The sequence below is a fragment of the Drosophila miranda genome, chromosome XR (genome assembly GCF_003369915.1).
Source record: "Drosophila miranda strain MSH22 chromosome XR, D.miranda_PacBio2.1, whole genome shotgun sequence".
Classification (NCBI taxonomy): Eukaryota; Metazoa; Arthropoda; class Insecta; order Diptera; family Drosophilidae; genus Drosophila; species Drosophila miranda.
In genome coordinates this window covers 2,341,869-2,357,545 of record NC_046674.1, presented here as the reverse complement: position 1 = coordinate 2,357,545, position 15,677 = coordinate 2,341,869, and the positions used below count along the sequence as shown (strand labels likewise).

The 15,677-nt window shown below is 44.8% G+C and overlaps 1 protein-coding gene across 5 annotated transcripts in view; it reads left to right on the top strand.

The window, feature by feature from the left end:
- The window catches only part of LOC108151110 (nuclear anchorage protein 1), a 139,634-nt gene that overhangs the window by 33,604 nt on the left and 90,353 nt on the right, over nt 1-15,677 (top strand). For 3 of the 5 annotated variants that reach the window (XM_033386980.1, XM_017279511.2, XM_033386977.1), the window contains exons 1-3: nt 3,630-3,717; nt 12,897-13,875; nt 15,367-15,633. In XM_033386980.1, coding sequence (XP_033242871.1) covers nt 13,288-13,875; nt 15,367-15,633 — 855 coding nt within the window. In that variant the 5' untranslated portion in view covers nt 3,630-3,717; nt 12,897-13,287. Of the gene's footprint in view, nt 1-3,629; nt 3,718-12,896; nt 13,876-15,366; nt 15,634-15,677 lie in introns of those variants that run through there. The other 2 variants (XM_033386978.1, XM_033386979.1) reach the window with 2 other exon arrangements.

The following is a 15,677-nucleotide window of genomic DNA, read 5'->3' as shown; positions in this document are numbered from 1 at the left end:
CCTTTTCTTTCCACTTTCCAGTAGCCGAAGAGACTTTTGTCATTGTTTTTCAGCCATTGAGAAGTTGGCCATCGTCTCCGTCTCCGTCGTCGTCGGGACTGGGACTCGCGTCATAGTTAAAAAAGTATTTTATCTATGGATTGTCAATGCATCTGTGTATCTTTGTATCTCTCTCATGTGTGTGTGTGTGTGGCTGTGCATTGTTTTTACTGCTTTGAGACGAGACTTTCGTTATAATGTTGTGCCTGTTGTCGCTGCCGCTCTGTGACTGACTCTGAAAGTGAATCTCAAATATTTCATTGGCGGCGGGGAGAAGCCAAGGATGGTTTGTGGCTCGATGTCGTCGATGTACGTCAACAGAATTTGCTAACAAGGTCACATGGAAAGATACAGAGAGGAGGAGGAAGGGGGAGGGGGGGTTTCCCTGCCCCAAACAATGTATCTTTTGAGCTGCATATCTGAGAGTCAGCATCTGGAGAGGCGACAGAGGAGGAGACTCTCATTTGGCATTGGAGGGGTTTGTATTTGTTTTTGTTTTTGTTTTTTCTCGAAAAGATTTCAACGCATTTCACTTTCTATTGCATTTCGAATGCATGCATTTCTCCCTCGCTCTCACAGGTCTTTCTTCCTCTTTCACTTTCGTTGCGTTGCGTTTGAAGAGAGGGACAGAAACAGGGGATTCTCCCGAATGGAGTTCTCCTCCCATGATGGGGGATATCTTTCACCTTTGCCGTGTTTCCGTGTTTCCGTGTGTGTTTATGCAACCACAAATTTGTGGTTGACAGAATTTCTGGTTACGCATCTGCCTTTTTGTGTGGCTTTGAGTTACAGAAACAAAACAAAAGATCTCCCCAGAGAAGAGACGCCCAAGAAGGGTTCTAGAATTACACGTACAAAAGGCACTTATCTAATGGGGGGGAGTACAGTAGGTGCCAGAGTGGGGCTTGGGAGCGAGGGAGAGCGGTACAGTAGGGGCCAGTAGGTGGCATACCCCTTGGGTACATGTGTTTTGGGTGTGACTTACTGTTCTACCCCAAGAAATACGAGCCTGGTGACTGGTGACTGTTTCCAAGCAGATAAAAGAGGCACTAGAAGAGGCATTAGTGCCCAAGGGAGAATCACTCTTGCAGATCTCTGGGAGGTGCTAATGCTGCTCTTCCCCCTCTGTTTTTCTTTGATTAAACCACTCTTAAACTATTAACACTTTTTGGCTTTTTCCACTCGATTTTTGTGCCTTGTTTCTCCCGCCTCACACTTTTTTTTCGACATGTGTCAAAATCTTCGACAAGAAAATGCTCGAATGGAATTTCTATCCATCCCCCCCCTCATGGCGGGGCACCACTGGGAAAGGGATCCAATTATCGCCTGGAGACACTGTCGTCGGTCGTTGGTCGACGGTCGTCATTGTTTTTTTCTTCTGCTGCCTCTTGTCGGCCGCTGACGATCGACGTTTGTGCCCATTTCCGACTTTAACAACTTGACCACAGAGAGGGGGCACCTCCCCGCACCCCCCACTAAGAGTACCCCCCTCCCCTCCCCTCTCTCTTCCATCTACCATCTTTTGTTGTTTGCCAAAGTAAAACCCCGTTTTTTTTGTTGTTGTTGTTTGTTTCGTGCAAATTTTCGCCAAGTCTGCAGTTGGCCTGCAGTTTTGTTTGTTGCTTTTTTACAAATTGCCTGTAAATGATATTTTCACAACTCGCGCGCGCTCATCGATTGACTGCAACAGAGACCCACAAGCCCCCCCGTCCCCCGCCTCCCACTCCATTGGCCCAGTACCCCCTTTGGGCCCCCTCCCCCGAATAGGTCCAGAAAAGTGAGAGAGTTCGTTGGGGTTAATGCGACCAATAAATTGTTGTTTGGCGATTTGTTGCTGATTTTTCTCGGTTTTCTCGATGTTTTATGAGCCATATTTTGTGTCTCCCTCTCGCTCTCGCTCTCCCTAGTTGTAGTTTCCGTCTCTCTCTTGCCCTTTTTTTTTGGGAGGGTATTGTTTTCTTCTTTTTGGGGTCTTTAAAAGGGGGGTGGGAGGGGGGGATTGATGTTTTGTTGAATGTCGAAAGCCTAACGGCCAATGACGAGAAATATTGAAATTTTACACAGAAATTGTTTTCAATTTTCATCGACATTGTTCAATTTTTCATGATTTTCCAAACTTAATGGAGGGGGGTGGGGCGTGTGGGGGCTATGGGGGCTATGGGGGGTTTTTCCATCGCAAATTCGAGTGCAAATATAATTAATGATAATGAATTGTTGTGTTGCTGCGCCGCGCAGAGACGCCCTCGGGGGAAGTGGTTTTGTTTTCGTGGTGCAGAGGGGGGCGGGAGGGATCTGGGGGGGGGGGGGGGGGTTGAATGTGTACGAAAAAATGTCGTGCAACGTTTTGAAGGAGGTTTGTGGGAGTTTTTTGGTTTTCTTGGGTGATTTTCTGTTGGTGTAGCTGATTTATCACTCGAGACAGGCCTGAGAGATCTCTGCGACTCCACGCTCCCCACTCCCCACTCCCCTCTCCACTCTCCACTCTTTGCCGAGGCCCAAGGAGAGTGCCATAGCGAAAGGTTGCCATAAAAAACAAGAAACGAAGGCAGTTCTCAGCGGCTAGCCGAAGATATTGATACCCTTTTTGTGGATCAATAAAAGAACTAGAAAATACCATTCAAGTGTCATGAAAATACTAGAAGATTCATAGAAAATATGAATTTGAAGAATACTAAGAAAATGTCTGTTGGTAAATTTATAGAAAACTCAAACTTACCTGAAAATACTAAATAAAAAATACCAATTTAAATACCAAAATAAAACTAAAAAATACCAAAAATTAACTAAAAATACTAGAAAAATTCCAGTTTAATATGAGAACAAATACCATGTGAAAACCTAAAAAATACCTCAAATGAACTGAGAATACTAGAAAAATACCAGTTGAAATACCATAGAAACATATAGAATATCAGAAAATATTAAAACCTACCATAAAAAAATGTAGCAAATGCTCAAAAAATACAACAAAAGGAGCAGAAACGCCTTAAAATACAGAAGGACGGGGCGTACCAACAAAATACTAGTTTTAGAGCATTAAAACAGCATGAACATGAGGCATTGGGCAGGAGAATATATGTAGAATAGATTGTGATGGATCGATGCTGATTGATCCGTATGCCACATAGAATCTTTGATGCTTTCCGTCTGCTGGAAATCATCATATCCCTGGCCTCTTTTAGGGTATCAGCAAAAGCAAAAATGTTGCTAAGCAAATGTTGCCGAGAGTAAAAGTTGATGGTTTATTATGCCTCAGTTTTTTTGCGGTTTTTGCTTTCCTTCTCCTCGGTCCCCATTGCCATCCCCATCCTCCATCCCCCATCCTCCATCTGCGTTTCCATCTGCGTCTCCTGCATTATGCAATCGCTCGCCCGCCAAGTGCTAATATCACAAACATTGGTAAACAATTTTCCCCCATTTTCCACTCGACTCGACTCGAGTCGACTCCACTCTGCTCCACTCGTTGCTGCCGCTGTTGTTGTTGTTGTCATTTGTCAAACTCCATTTCCGCTCCATTCAAAACATTTTCACATCACTTTTGCTTATTTGTTTTAACACGCATTTTCCTTCTCTCTTTTTTTGTGTCTCGTTGCAGATTCGAATGGCGCCACAAAAGTCATTGATTGTCCAATGAATTTCGACTTTCGCACAATTTGCGAACATTTCACACTCGATTATGTGAGTAATTGTCTGTTAATTAAGTTTTACATTGAGATACTGATCGCAAAGAGAAGAGTCCGAGTCGGAGTCCGGAGTCCGGAGTCTGTTGTCTGTCGTCTCGTATGTTGTAATTCTTCTCTCTTTGTGTAGCTGTCATGCAGGAATGATAGATTTTGAGTAGCCTAACGAGTTGATGATGGGGTTCATTGGGTGGCAATGGGAGGGGGAGGGGGGAAGGGGGACGGGGGGATATGGCATTGTCATGAATGAATGAATGAATGGGGTGTTTTGATCTTGACTAACTGCTGCCAAGAGGGTTAACTACTCGAAGGAGGGCACAACTGTACTTGGTAACGGAAGTGGGTCAATGTCAGGGTCAAGAGAACAAAGCGAAAAGGGGGCAAAGCAAAACGATGGGAATGGGAAGTGTTGAAGGAGTGGAATGCAAAGAATAGAGGCTGTGAAGTGGAATAACAGGAATGGAATGAAAGGAAAGCACGGAAGGAGGGAAAGAACGAAAGGAAATGGACTGTAAGGAAAAGGAACAGCGAGAAATCAGACTCTTGGGGATAGAGAATATTAAACGTAGCTTGTGGCAATAGGCCATACATCGATTTGGTATTGAACAAGAAGTTTTCGAAATAGAACTAGGAAATATATGGGATATATGTACATATATGGAGATGGGAATAAAGGAAATTCTGAGAATTGAAAAAGATGGTCATGGAGTCAGAAACTTAGTGGAATCGAACGGAAAACATTGAAAACTTAAACGTTTAACTCCAAATTCGTGACGGGAGATGATTTTTGTATATCAAGGAACTCTTTTTTTCAGTTCTTTCGCCATCTTTTCACTCTCTTCTATTCCATGTTCCACCGGTTGAGATTCTCCTATTCCATACAATACGGTTTTCCATTCTTTCGTTCCATATTCCACCGTTTCACATTACACGGTTTTGTGGTTCACATTTCACATCCTCCTGTTTCATTTGTTACTGTTTCATTTTGTATCCCGTTCCATATTCCACTGTTGCAAGTTATACTGTTCCATATTCCATCGTTCCACATTCTTTTTTGTACATTTACTAATTAAGTTTTTTTTGTTATTGTTGTTGTTGGTTTCATTTCGACGCCGTATCGTAATTTATGTTTTCTTTTCTTTAAGCCACTAATTTGCTGGCCTCTTAAATTAAGAGAAGTAGGCAGCCGGGCAGGCAGTCAGGCAGGAGTGGTGGAGGGGAGGTGTGGCCATCGAGTGCTAGGGGGGCGGGGGCTGGGGAGGGGTTATTTACAGCCTTGCCACCTGTCACCTGCCTGCAGTGTTGCCGCCTGCCTGGCGATTAGGTGGGTCATAACAAACGACTTCCCGCCCTAACGAGAGGCGTGGCCGAAAATCGGGACTAGTTTTTCTCCCTCCCTGCCCCAAAAAAGAAACAAAACAAAAAACTGATCGCAGAACATGTGGAAAACGTGTTCGAACTGCAAAAAAAACAGAAACAACAACAACATGCAACATACGAAACACGAAACATTTATCATATGCTCAGGAATGCCGAAGATAGAGTCCGGGGTTCAACCGAAAAATTGTTTATAAACTGTAGACAAATTTTCCAGCAGCATGAGAAGGAGAAGGAGGAGGGGAGAAAGAGGTTGGGGGGTTGGGGGCTGGGTGGGTGCCTCGTTGGGAGGTGGCGACACTATGTTTGCATGTTCCGTAAATTTGTCCACTCCGCCAAACTTCACGATAACTTTCGTTTTTTGTTTTGTTTCCATCGTTTTTGGAGCACTTCTCTAATTGCTTTTGCACCGAAAGGAAAACAAAAACTCCACAAAGGAGAGGGAAAAAACGAAAAAAGAGTTGCCTTTTGTCTTTCGTATTTTGTGGCCTCCGTCGTCGGTCGTCGAGTCTTTGGTCGTCGGTGTCCATGTTCCATGTCGCCATCTGTCGCACTCTTGTGGCTGTTGTCTCCCTCCACGTTCCTTTGTGGCATGTTGCATGTCTGTACATGTGTGGAGGAGGAGGAGAAGTCCAGGGATCGGAGGATCGGAGGAGAGTTAATGGCAAAGGCGAAGGAATTCGGAATGTATTCATTTTGGGTCTGGTCTGACATTCGGGCAAATGTTTGGAGCAGGATAATGGATGAAAAGGATACACAGTCGAAGAAGCAAGTACTAAATGAAATGAAGAAAGACTGAAGCAGAAAGAAGGATGAAGAGACTAAGACTTGAGGAAAGAGGCAAGCAAACGATAGATGCAACGAATGCAGCAATGAGGGTGAAGATTCAAGGAGAATGAAGATAAAGTGACGAAGAAAGAAGGAGAAGAATGAAGGAGAAGAAAGAAGGCTAGGAAAGATAGAAGAATAAAGAAGGAGAAGAATGAAGGAGAGGAATGAAGGAGAAGATTGAAGGAGACTAATGATGGTGGAAGAATTATGGTTGAAGAATGATGGAAAAATATATCAGGAATAATGAATAAGAAAGGGGAAAAGTGAACAGAGAAGGAAGTCAAAGGGGAATAGAGAACCAAGAATGAAGAAAAAGGGGAAGTAGAGTTACAAAAATGAAGAAGGAATACCAGAATGAAGTAAGAAGAGTCCTGAATGGAGTAAAAATAAACTTGAATGAATAAAAACTAACGAAGATCAAAGATTGAAGAAACCACGATCAAAATGCTTGTGAAGATTGAAGAAGAATCAATGGGTGCGCTCACCAGCGTCTTCATACGTTAGTGCTGTGGTGATCATGAGGCATAAAATGGAGCGTAAAAATACATACCACGATCCATTGTCTTGGTGCAGGATGGATGGCTTTCGATAGCTGACATATCGATAGGAATACGCACTGAATCGGGAAGAAAAACGAAGCCAAAATAAGACAAAAACTTTGGTTTTATAGGGTTTTGATAGGTTCCGAGCCGATTGTCGCGATAGTCGGAAGCCAGCACTCCAAAAACGATGAATGAAAGCCATCCTTGAGCGCTGATCAAGTTCCGCTGCACGGCATAGACTTCTTCCAGATCACAGATCTCAGTAAAACCCTGGACAAGTCCCGTATCCCCGCACTCTTGGATCTTCGATGCCTCCTTCCTCCTTCCCCATCGCTGACCCGATAAAACGTTGTCAAAGGCAACACGATCGCAACAAATTAAACAATTCATTGTCTTTGGAGCATGCACCTCTCCACACACCACACACCAGCCCCTCCTCTGCTCCCCTCTTTCCTCCTCCACACTCCACCATTGATGTCTTTTGGCCACAATTTAACTAGGCTTTGGACCACATATTGTGATTGTTTTTGTGGTCAAAACGTTGCGGTTTGCTCCGTACTGAAACTGAAGTCTCCTTTCAGTCTCTGCCCTCCCCTTGGCTTCCCCTGCGCCCTCCCTCCTTCCCTCGATCTCTACCTCTGCAAAGGTTTCGCTCTGTTGCCGCTGCTGCTGCCGTTTTTTTTTGTTAGTAACAAGTCAATATGGTTATTGTCGCCAGATTGTTGTGGCCTGCCATTTGGCCATTTGGCGATTTGGCCAGCATTCACGTGTGCCAAAAGTAACGCCGTCTCCTTGCCCCTCCGCTCGGTGTCTCTCTCTGTGCAGCATGTGGCATGAAGCAGTTAACAATTCATTAGGTGTTGCAGCAGCAGCAGCAGTGGCAGTGGCAACAACAGCTGCTGCTGCTGCTGCTGCTGCAACTATCTTGGCAATTGTCAATTTATGGCATGTTGTCTGCCTTTGGGGGTCTCCATCGCCATCGTCTGAGCCATGGTCCGGGCCAGCCAACCAACTTGGCTCCAATGGCCAAATGTGTGGCACTCGAATGGCGATTCTTGGAAAGAATTCTGCAGCAGCCGCCAGTTGCTGCTTTAAACAATATTTTAATTATGCTTTTGGTCTGCGGAATGTGGATTGTCGTTGCAGTCTGTCCGTCCCAATCTCTCGGTCTCTACTTCTCCGATTCGAACTCTTTTTTAATGGTTTGGTTCTTTATTGCATTAGAGCGGAGCTCAGAGCTGGCCAGCATCTCCTATCGAGTCATTAGAGAGGAGACTGTGGAGGGGACACGATAGGAGCATCGTTCTGATAGCATCCTTGGAATTGTATCGATTCATATCGAACCCGATGGATGGTGTTGATGCGATGAGGAGGATTCTTTTGTTTGCTTCGTCTACCATCCCTAGAATCCTATCGAATCTCTTATTTCATTAGAGATGATTGAATGAAGGAGACACTAACGTTGCAAGGAGACTTTCCAAAGAATCCTATCGAAGGAGACATCGTAGCTTCTTCCACAAATTCCTTGAACCCCATCGAACCCCATCGACTCTCTTACGATGTATGATGATGGTTGAATGGAGGAGACACTCAGAGAGTTCTCTTTGCTTCTTCTACTATCCCTTGAAGACACTCCCGTGGCCAGGAGACTTCTCTTTGCTGCCTCTACCATCCCTTAAATCCCATCGAATCCATTAAAAATAGGAAAATAAAGAGTAGACTCTTTCTGGGCTCTCTGTGCCATCTCTAGCCCTGGCACTCGATCTTATCTCCGTTCATTCGTTGCTCATTCGCTGCCAAGCGAATCGATGACTAAATGAATGGCCAAGTCGCGGTCTTATCTCCGCTCTCGGGCCGAAGATAGTGCCATTTGCTGTACAATATACCATAGACCATAGACCATATACCATAGTATAATTGATTAGCTTTTGGCCCCACTCGAGTGTCTGCGAATGGGGCTATCGACGCTATCTAATCAAAGCAGAGAGCCCAGGCCCCAGGCCCCAGGCCCCTGGCTTTCAATTGCTCGTGCACTTGATTTTGATTTGCGTTCAATTGAAGTCTTTCCAGCGTGAGAATAAACCCAAATTTAAGTGAGTTTCACATCCGTCCACGGAGTTGGGGATGGGGGATGGGGAAGATTCTGTTCTCGGGGAGCAAATGGAGCGGAGAAGCGGAAGTAAATGAAGATAAAAGTGTACGAGAAATGAAATGGAAATGGAAGTAGTTCTGCCCGCGAATCAGAACAAAGGAAAGTTTTGTTTTATTCGAAATATACCCAAAAAATCCCCCAATCAAGGCAAGAGCCCATTTCCTCGCGGTAGTTTCCCCCCTTTTCCCCCTCCCGCCAACTTCAATGAAAGTCCAAGGAAAGGAAAACTGGAAATTTGCAATTTCCCAAATGAATTGCAGTTCCATGACGTCCAAGGGGAGCGGGCCCCCGTTTCCTCGGAGCAGACTTTCGTTTAGTCACTCGACGGATTTTGCATGCAAAAACTGTGTGCAAAATTTGCATAAAAGGGGGAGCCCTGGACGACAGCGCTATGGCTGTGCCTGTAACTGTGCCTGTGCATGGGCCCCTTCTCCATTAGTCCATCACTCCATCAGTCTATCGGTCTCTGCTTCCTCCTGCAGAGGCCGTGAGTCATAAACAAATATGTATATGATTTTATGGCCAACACATAAAGCGGTTAATGCCTGCCGTTGTGGATTCATTACATAATTATATAATTAATATGCTCAAGAGCAGCAGAAAAATTAATTTTAACCACGAGGGTTCTTTGATGTGCAAAAACAAATACTTATAAAGTTGTATAGCCTCATAAATTCCAACAGATTTACGGAAAATTTGTCGTAAATACTGCAGAAATCATAGAAATACTAAAAATATGCCATTGAAATGCTTCAAAAACACCGAAACAAGATTGCATACCGAAATTATATTACTATTTCGAGGGTATGCTACAAAAAAGACCGAACATACCAAAAAATACTGAAAAAATACCAAAAATAATACTGGAAAATTACTTAAAATAATACTGGAAAAATACTTAAAATAATACTGGAAAAATACTTAAAATAATACTGGAAAAATACTTAAAATAATACTGGAAAAATACTTAAAATAATACTGGAAAAATACCGAAAATAATATTTGAAAAGTATACCGAAAAATACCAAAAATAATACCAGAAAAAATACTATATAGCATAAATTCCAAAAATACTCCCAATATGCACAAATCCTGCTTATAACATGAAATACTGAAAAATACCATTAAAATACTGAACCAAACAAGACCAAAACTTTCTCAGAAATCAGAGAAAAGGCAAACAAATGTTGCTTTTAGGATTCAACAAAAAATAAATAATAATAATAATGAAAATTATTCCCCCCCCCCCCATTATGCAAATCCCCAAATATTTAACACTTTCAACTTTGGTCGTCGCCAGATAAAAATCTCAGTTCAAATACAATTTTCTTTGTAATATTTTGTGGGGTCTTCCTCCGCGCCTCCTCCGTGCCTCCTCCGACCACCTGTTGGACGCCACCGCCTCTTGCATAAGACACCTGTAAACATTCGGTAATAACTCTTTTAGCCCCGAAAAGAGCCCCAGCCGAAAGCAAGGCCCAGGCCCAAGCCAAGGCATGTTCCACATGTGGCACATAAAAGTAGCCACACAATGAGCAGCACCGCAGCAGAGAGACGGAGAGACGGAGACGGAGAACCTACACAGAGACCTCAGAGACCAGAGACCAAAGATCGGGGGACCGCACCATAGAGACCCCAAAGAGCAGAGGAGCCGAAGAGCAGAAGAGCAGAAGAAGCCCAGCAAAGGCAATTAATAGACAAAGAAGACACACAAAACGCACAAGAGGAAGCAAAAGCAAAGAGCAGACAGAATAGCAGAGCGACGACGAGACAGAGTTTAAAAATAGACAAATATTTTGCGTAGACAAACGAAACCAAAAATGAAGTCAACAAATATGCGGATGGTGATGGCGGTTGGGGATTTGGGATCGTTGGAGTTGGATTTGGGGTTGGGGTTGCAGGTACCGCCACATTTTGCCATGCCAGACACGAAATTTACGAGCAGAAGCTCGTAAATCTGCCACAAGCCCCACGGAGAGACATTCAACAGTCATTCATTCATTCATTCATTCAGTCAGTCATTCAGTCGTCGTACCTGATTATAGCTCAAAAGAAGGCCCGCGAAAGATGACAAAAGAATCTATTCCGAGAGCCATCAGACATCAGCCATCAGCCATCGAAACGATGACAAAACTTTCGATTTCCATGGGTGGCTCCACTGCTCCATAAATCTTTGATCTTTCACGATTTTCACTGCGGCAAAGGGAGTTTAAATCAATGAAAGAACTTTGTTTTCGCTACCAATTAAATCCATATTTAATCTCAAGAAAGATCTCAACAATCTCTTCAAATCAATGGGACTTGGGCTCCTTTTTTGGTGGCTATTTCTGCTTCACTTGCGATTATTATTGGTCCAAAGACCCGCCAGCCGAGACTTTATTTACAGCATTTTAGCATTGATTTGTGTGGCGGGGCCACGCCCTCTGCCTTCTCCATTCACCACCCACTTTTTGCCTTTGTCTCTCCAGATCTTGGATCTCCCTCTGTGGGATCGGATCTGTGTGTGGCTGTGGCGGCTCTTAAGTGGCTAAATGAACGGCTAGCAGGCCAATTTTGGAGCTGGGACAAGGCACACCGCCTCTGTGCACTCCACTCTACGTCTGTGTCTGTTTTTGTGTGTGTGTCTGTGTGTGTGTCTGTGTGTGTGTGTGCGAGAGTGGTGCCCCCTTCCGACTGATTTGCATACGAATATGGCCCACAAGTGGTTTTTTTTTGCGACTAATTTCGTATGAAAATTTGATTGCTTTGCTCTGCGATTAGAATCGTGTTCATTGTTTAGAGTACCACCTCCTCCTCCACCTTCTCCTCCTCCTCCTCCACCTTCTACTCCTCCTCCTCCTCCTCCTACTGCCGTCTGGTGCTGCTACTGTTGTCCGTCGAGTCGTTGACCAAAAAGTTGCCACGAAAATTAAGTAATATTTGCATTCGTAATTATTATGATTCGAGCTTCAAAAGGAGGGAGGGTTGGGGCTTGAAGCCATGTTATTATGCAGTTATAGCCATTATAGAAGTTGCCTTTTAATTGCAGTTTACGGTTACTGTTTGTTGTTTACTGTTTGCCTTTTCCGTGTGTGTGTTTTTGTTTCTGTTTCTGCTTTCTGTGGGTGAGTGGGTGTGATATGGAGATTGTAGATATTTGCCGGCTCCCGAGAACCGACTCGACTCAGGTTCTTGCGAGACTTAATTAATGCCTAAGTGGTTCATGTGCCACATGCAGAGGAGGGTTCTTTCATAACCGCAAAGCCAGCCAGCCAGTCAGCCAGCCAGCCAGCCAGTGTTGCAATATCTGATAAGTGTTGGTGCTGGTTGCCCCCAGAAATGATATGGTAATGCGATATAATGTGTGCGCACTGAGCCACGAGACTGAGAGATAGCAAAGAGTTTGTTAATTAAGAAATTTTGAAAGATTTAGGGTTAGGAATAATGAAAAGGGAACGTCTGAAGGAGTCGAAATCAGTGAAATAATGGATTACACTTTGATTGCATTGTTTGAGGTTTAGGTAATCCGTACGTGCTTTAAAATGGTTTAAGGTCAAGTGTTTCCTAGTCCGAAACGGTTTCCACGCGATAATCTACATTTTTACGCTTAGGAATGGTGGAAAAAGAACATAATGAAGGAAAGAAATGCTTGGAACTAATGGAAATACAATTTTAAATGGCAATTCCAATATTTTGAGGCCAAGTGTCTCATTTCCAGTGTTCCCAAACTGCTCTACAGCGACCAAAAGAGGTCGCTCTTAATCGGACATTCCACAGCAAAAGAACTTTAATGAGCCCTACAAAATCTCTCTCTCTCTCTCTCTCTCTCTCTCTCTCTCTCTCTCTCTCTCTCTCTCTCTCTCTCTCTCTCTCTCTGTCTTTACATGCTAGTTTAATGGATTTCCTATGAAAATATCAATCAAAGATCCCCCCGTTTTCGACCTAAAGACTACGGGAAATTATACCCCAATTGCCATTCGCTTTCGTCTGCAAGTCGTAATCGCTTTTCCACATAATAATACCAATCATTAGCAGTAGAAGAGGGAGAGGGGGTAAATAAACTGCTGGTGGCAGCAATTATGCTGCAGAGAGCACATCCCATGTGCCGCCACGGGGGGCAGGGCGGTGCACCATCATCGAGGGGGGTGTGCGGGGCAATCATCATTATAGGAAACCCACCAGAAAAGACCAGAGATCTGTACAACATTCATATCCCTAATTTGTTTTGATTTCCTTTCCACTAATTTGCAATTTCTTCTCTCTTCTTTCTTCCCTTTTCTTGTTTCGATTTTTCAGTGGCATTAACATACAAAAACATTTTATCAAAATAACGAAACAAGTATTTTGCATAAAAACGAACGGGAAAGGAAATCGAAATCGAAAGGAACGAAACGAAACGAATCGAATCGAACGAAACGGAACGCAACGCAACGCGACGCGACTGTACTCCCTGCTCCTCCCCAGACAAGGTCATTGTCATAGCCATAGAGCGGAACGCTGGCAAACGAAACAAAACGAAACAATGGGAATAAGAGGAAGCCATGCAGACATGCAAATGTTGAGCGAATTTTAAGCTGAAGTTTAAGCCAATTTACATAATAGGCAGCACACACACACTAACACACACACACACATCGAACACATGGGAAACGCTACCAAAAAGAGAGCTTAAACAGAGACCGCAACAATGGAAATGCAACACGAAAGGAACAAGGAAACAGGTGGAGAGCAAAGGATAGAAACAGAAACAGAAATAGAGAAAGAAACAGCAGCAACGACAGAAGCAGTGATGCCGCCTCCAACGGACGAGGAAAGAGCATCAATAAGCAACCAAGAGACTGAAACAGCGGCCATGATGAAGGAAGGACCCGAAACCGGAACCGGAACCGGGCCCGGACTCGGATCCGTACTCGGGTTCGATTCACCCACAACGAAACCCATGAAATTCGAGAGCAGCATCGCAACAGCAGGGATGATATTTGCCGCGCCCCCGAACAGGGGGCCGACACTTCTAACCACAAAATCCGCTAGCAATAGCCGCAGTAGTTCCCTCAAGAAACAGCGACGCGGAACGAAGGGGAATGGAACGGGAACCAACGGCGGCGGTGGTGGTGGTATCGCCACTGCCGGCCAGCCATTGAACTACTCGAAGAACAGTGGCAAACAATCGCAGTCGATGACGTCACTGCAACCGAACGAAGAGGAGCATAAGGAGCACCAACGTGATGTCATTCAGGCGAAGCTCCATTTTGAGCGGCCCTACAACAGCCTCAAGGTGAGTGAGTGATCACACCGGAACGGTGGAACGGGGGGCACTGCATCAGGTGCCCCGCAGGTACAGTTGTGCCTGTCGCTGGTGTGCGAGTGAGTGTGTAGGCTGGATGCTTGCATAAATTTGCAATTGATCAGTGGACAGACTCTTGACTCTTGACGTAAAGAGTGAGCTCCCATTCCGTTCCGTTCCGTTCTGTTCCATGCCGCACGCTAACGAGTTTCTGTGCGCGGCGCAGCCTACCTACCGTTAGAATGAAAATGCTCTTGTTCTTGTTCTTGTTCTTGTTCTCCTTAATGGCGTGTGTCCCCCAAGAGTGTGTGTGTCAACGGAAATTGCTTTAATAAATTATTAATAAATTTCATTATTAGCATAAACCAAAAGCCTCCCATAACGGGGTTACTGCCAGTGGCGCCACAAACTAGCAACGCAAATTGCTGATTTATGCTGCAAACTGGAAAAGTATGATGAACGGGGCTGCTTTCAGTAGGCTGAATGGAATTGGCGCTGATTCATCAGTGGATTGCATTGCCCATTGAACGTCCATTATACGCCAACATTCCGAAAAGGTACAGCGGTTACCATTTCCTGAATCTTTCAATAGAAAGTTCTTCTTTGCTGAGACGGTGTTCCACATTTCTAGATTCCAAGCGGAGGTACAGTCTACCCAAAGCATAGCTACCTTGCCAGACCTTCCCCCAGATGTCGCTGTCAGCTGCACATGCCAAATGCCATTCCAGAACACCCAAGACCTCCCACTGGGCTGCAGGCTGCAGGCTGCAGTCCGCTGACCGTGGCTTATGCAAATCTGTGGAGTGTCGGCATTCCACACACCAAAATATCAGTTCCCACAGCCCGTGCTTTGATTTACTTATAGACTCGCAGACCGCAGAAAACAAAACCATTTCAAGGCTGCCCCAAAGACCACCCTGCACCGTACGAAAACACACTCGTACAACATGTCTCTGATCTTTTCTTAGTCACTGAGCGGGGATTGGGCGCTGACTGTGTGCGGATTAGGGGGCTGGGAGTTCGCATGAAATGCGAGTCGTCACTCCCCAAAGACGGTGGAGGCGGAGGAGGGGAGCGCCCCACCTGGCGCTCATTTAATCAATTACTCAAATCAGCAGAAAACAAGACCCCAACCGATTCGGAATCTGAATGAATGAATGACTGATTCCATGTCGGATTTCAACTTCAATTACGACTTTTGCCTGCTTTTGCCGGCTGCTGCCTGCTTTCTGGGACGATTGTGTAAATAAGGAATTTCCTTGCACGATTTTTCTGCGGGAAAATCGATGATTAATTAATTGCGCGCACATTGCAATTTGGAGCGCGGCCAAAACGGGTTTCAGATGGTCGCGCAGCGTTATGTTTCTTCAGGCCCATATTGGGAGGCCTCAAATTACTTATTTATTAACAACTTTTTGTCTCCCAATGCACACATCTCAACCTCTCTCTTTCTCTCTCTGTCTCTGCCTCTTCTTTCCACAGAAAAACGCACACAGTGGCGGCAAGTACAACGGCAACAAAATGCATCGCTATTCGTGGGGACAAAGCAGTCAAAGCAGTTCCACCAGCCTGCACAGTAGCGCCACCTTGGGCCTGGGCGCGCCCGGCAAGGACGACCTCTGGGCGGCCATACAAACGAACTACAACTATATCATGGACACGAACCTGCTGGATACGTGCAAAGAGGCAAGATGTGAGATAGAGGGCGCCAGCACAGTACTCGAGAAATCCAACGAATGTTGTTTGAAGGTAAATATCTCATATTCAACCCGAAAGTATGCTGTGGAAATTAT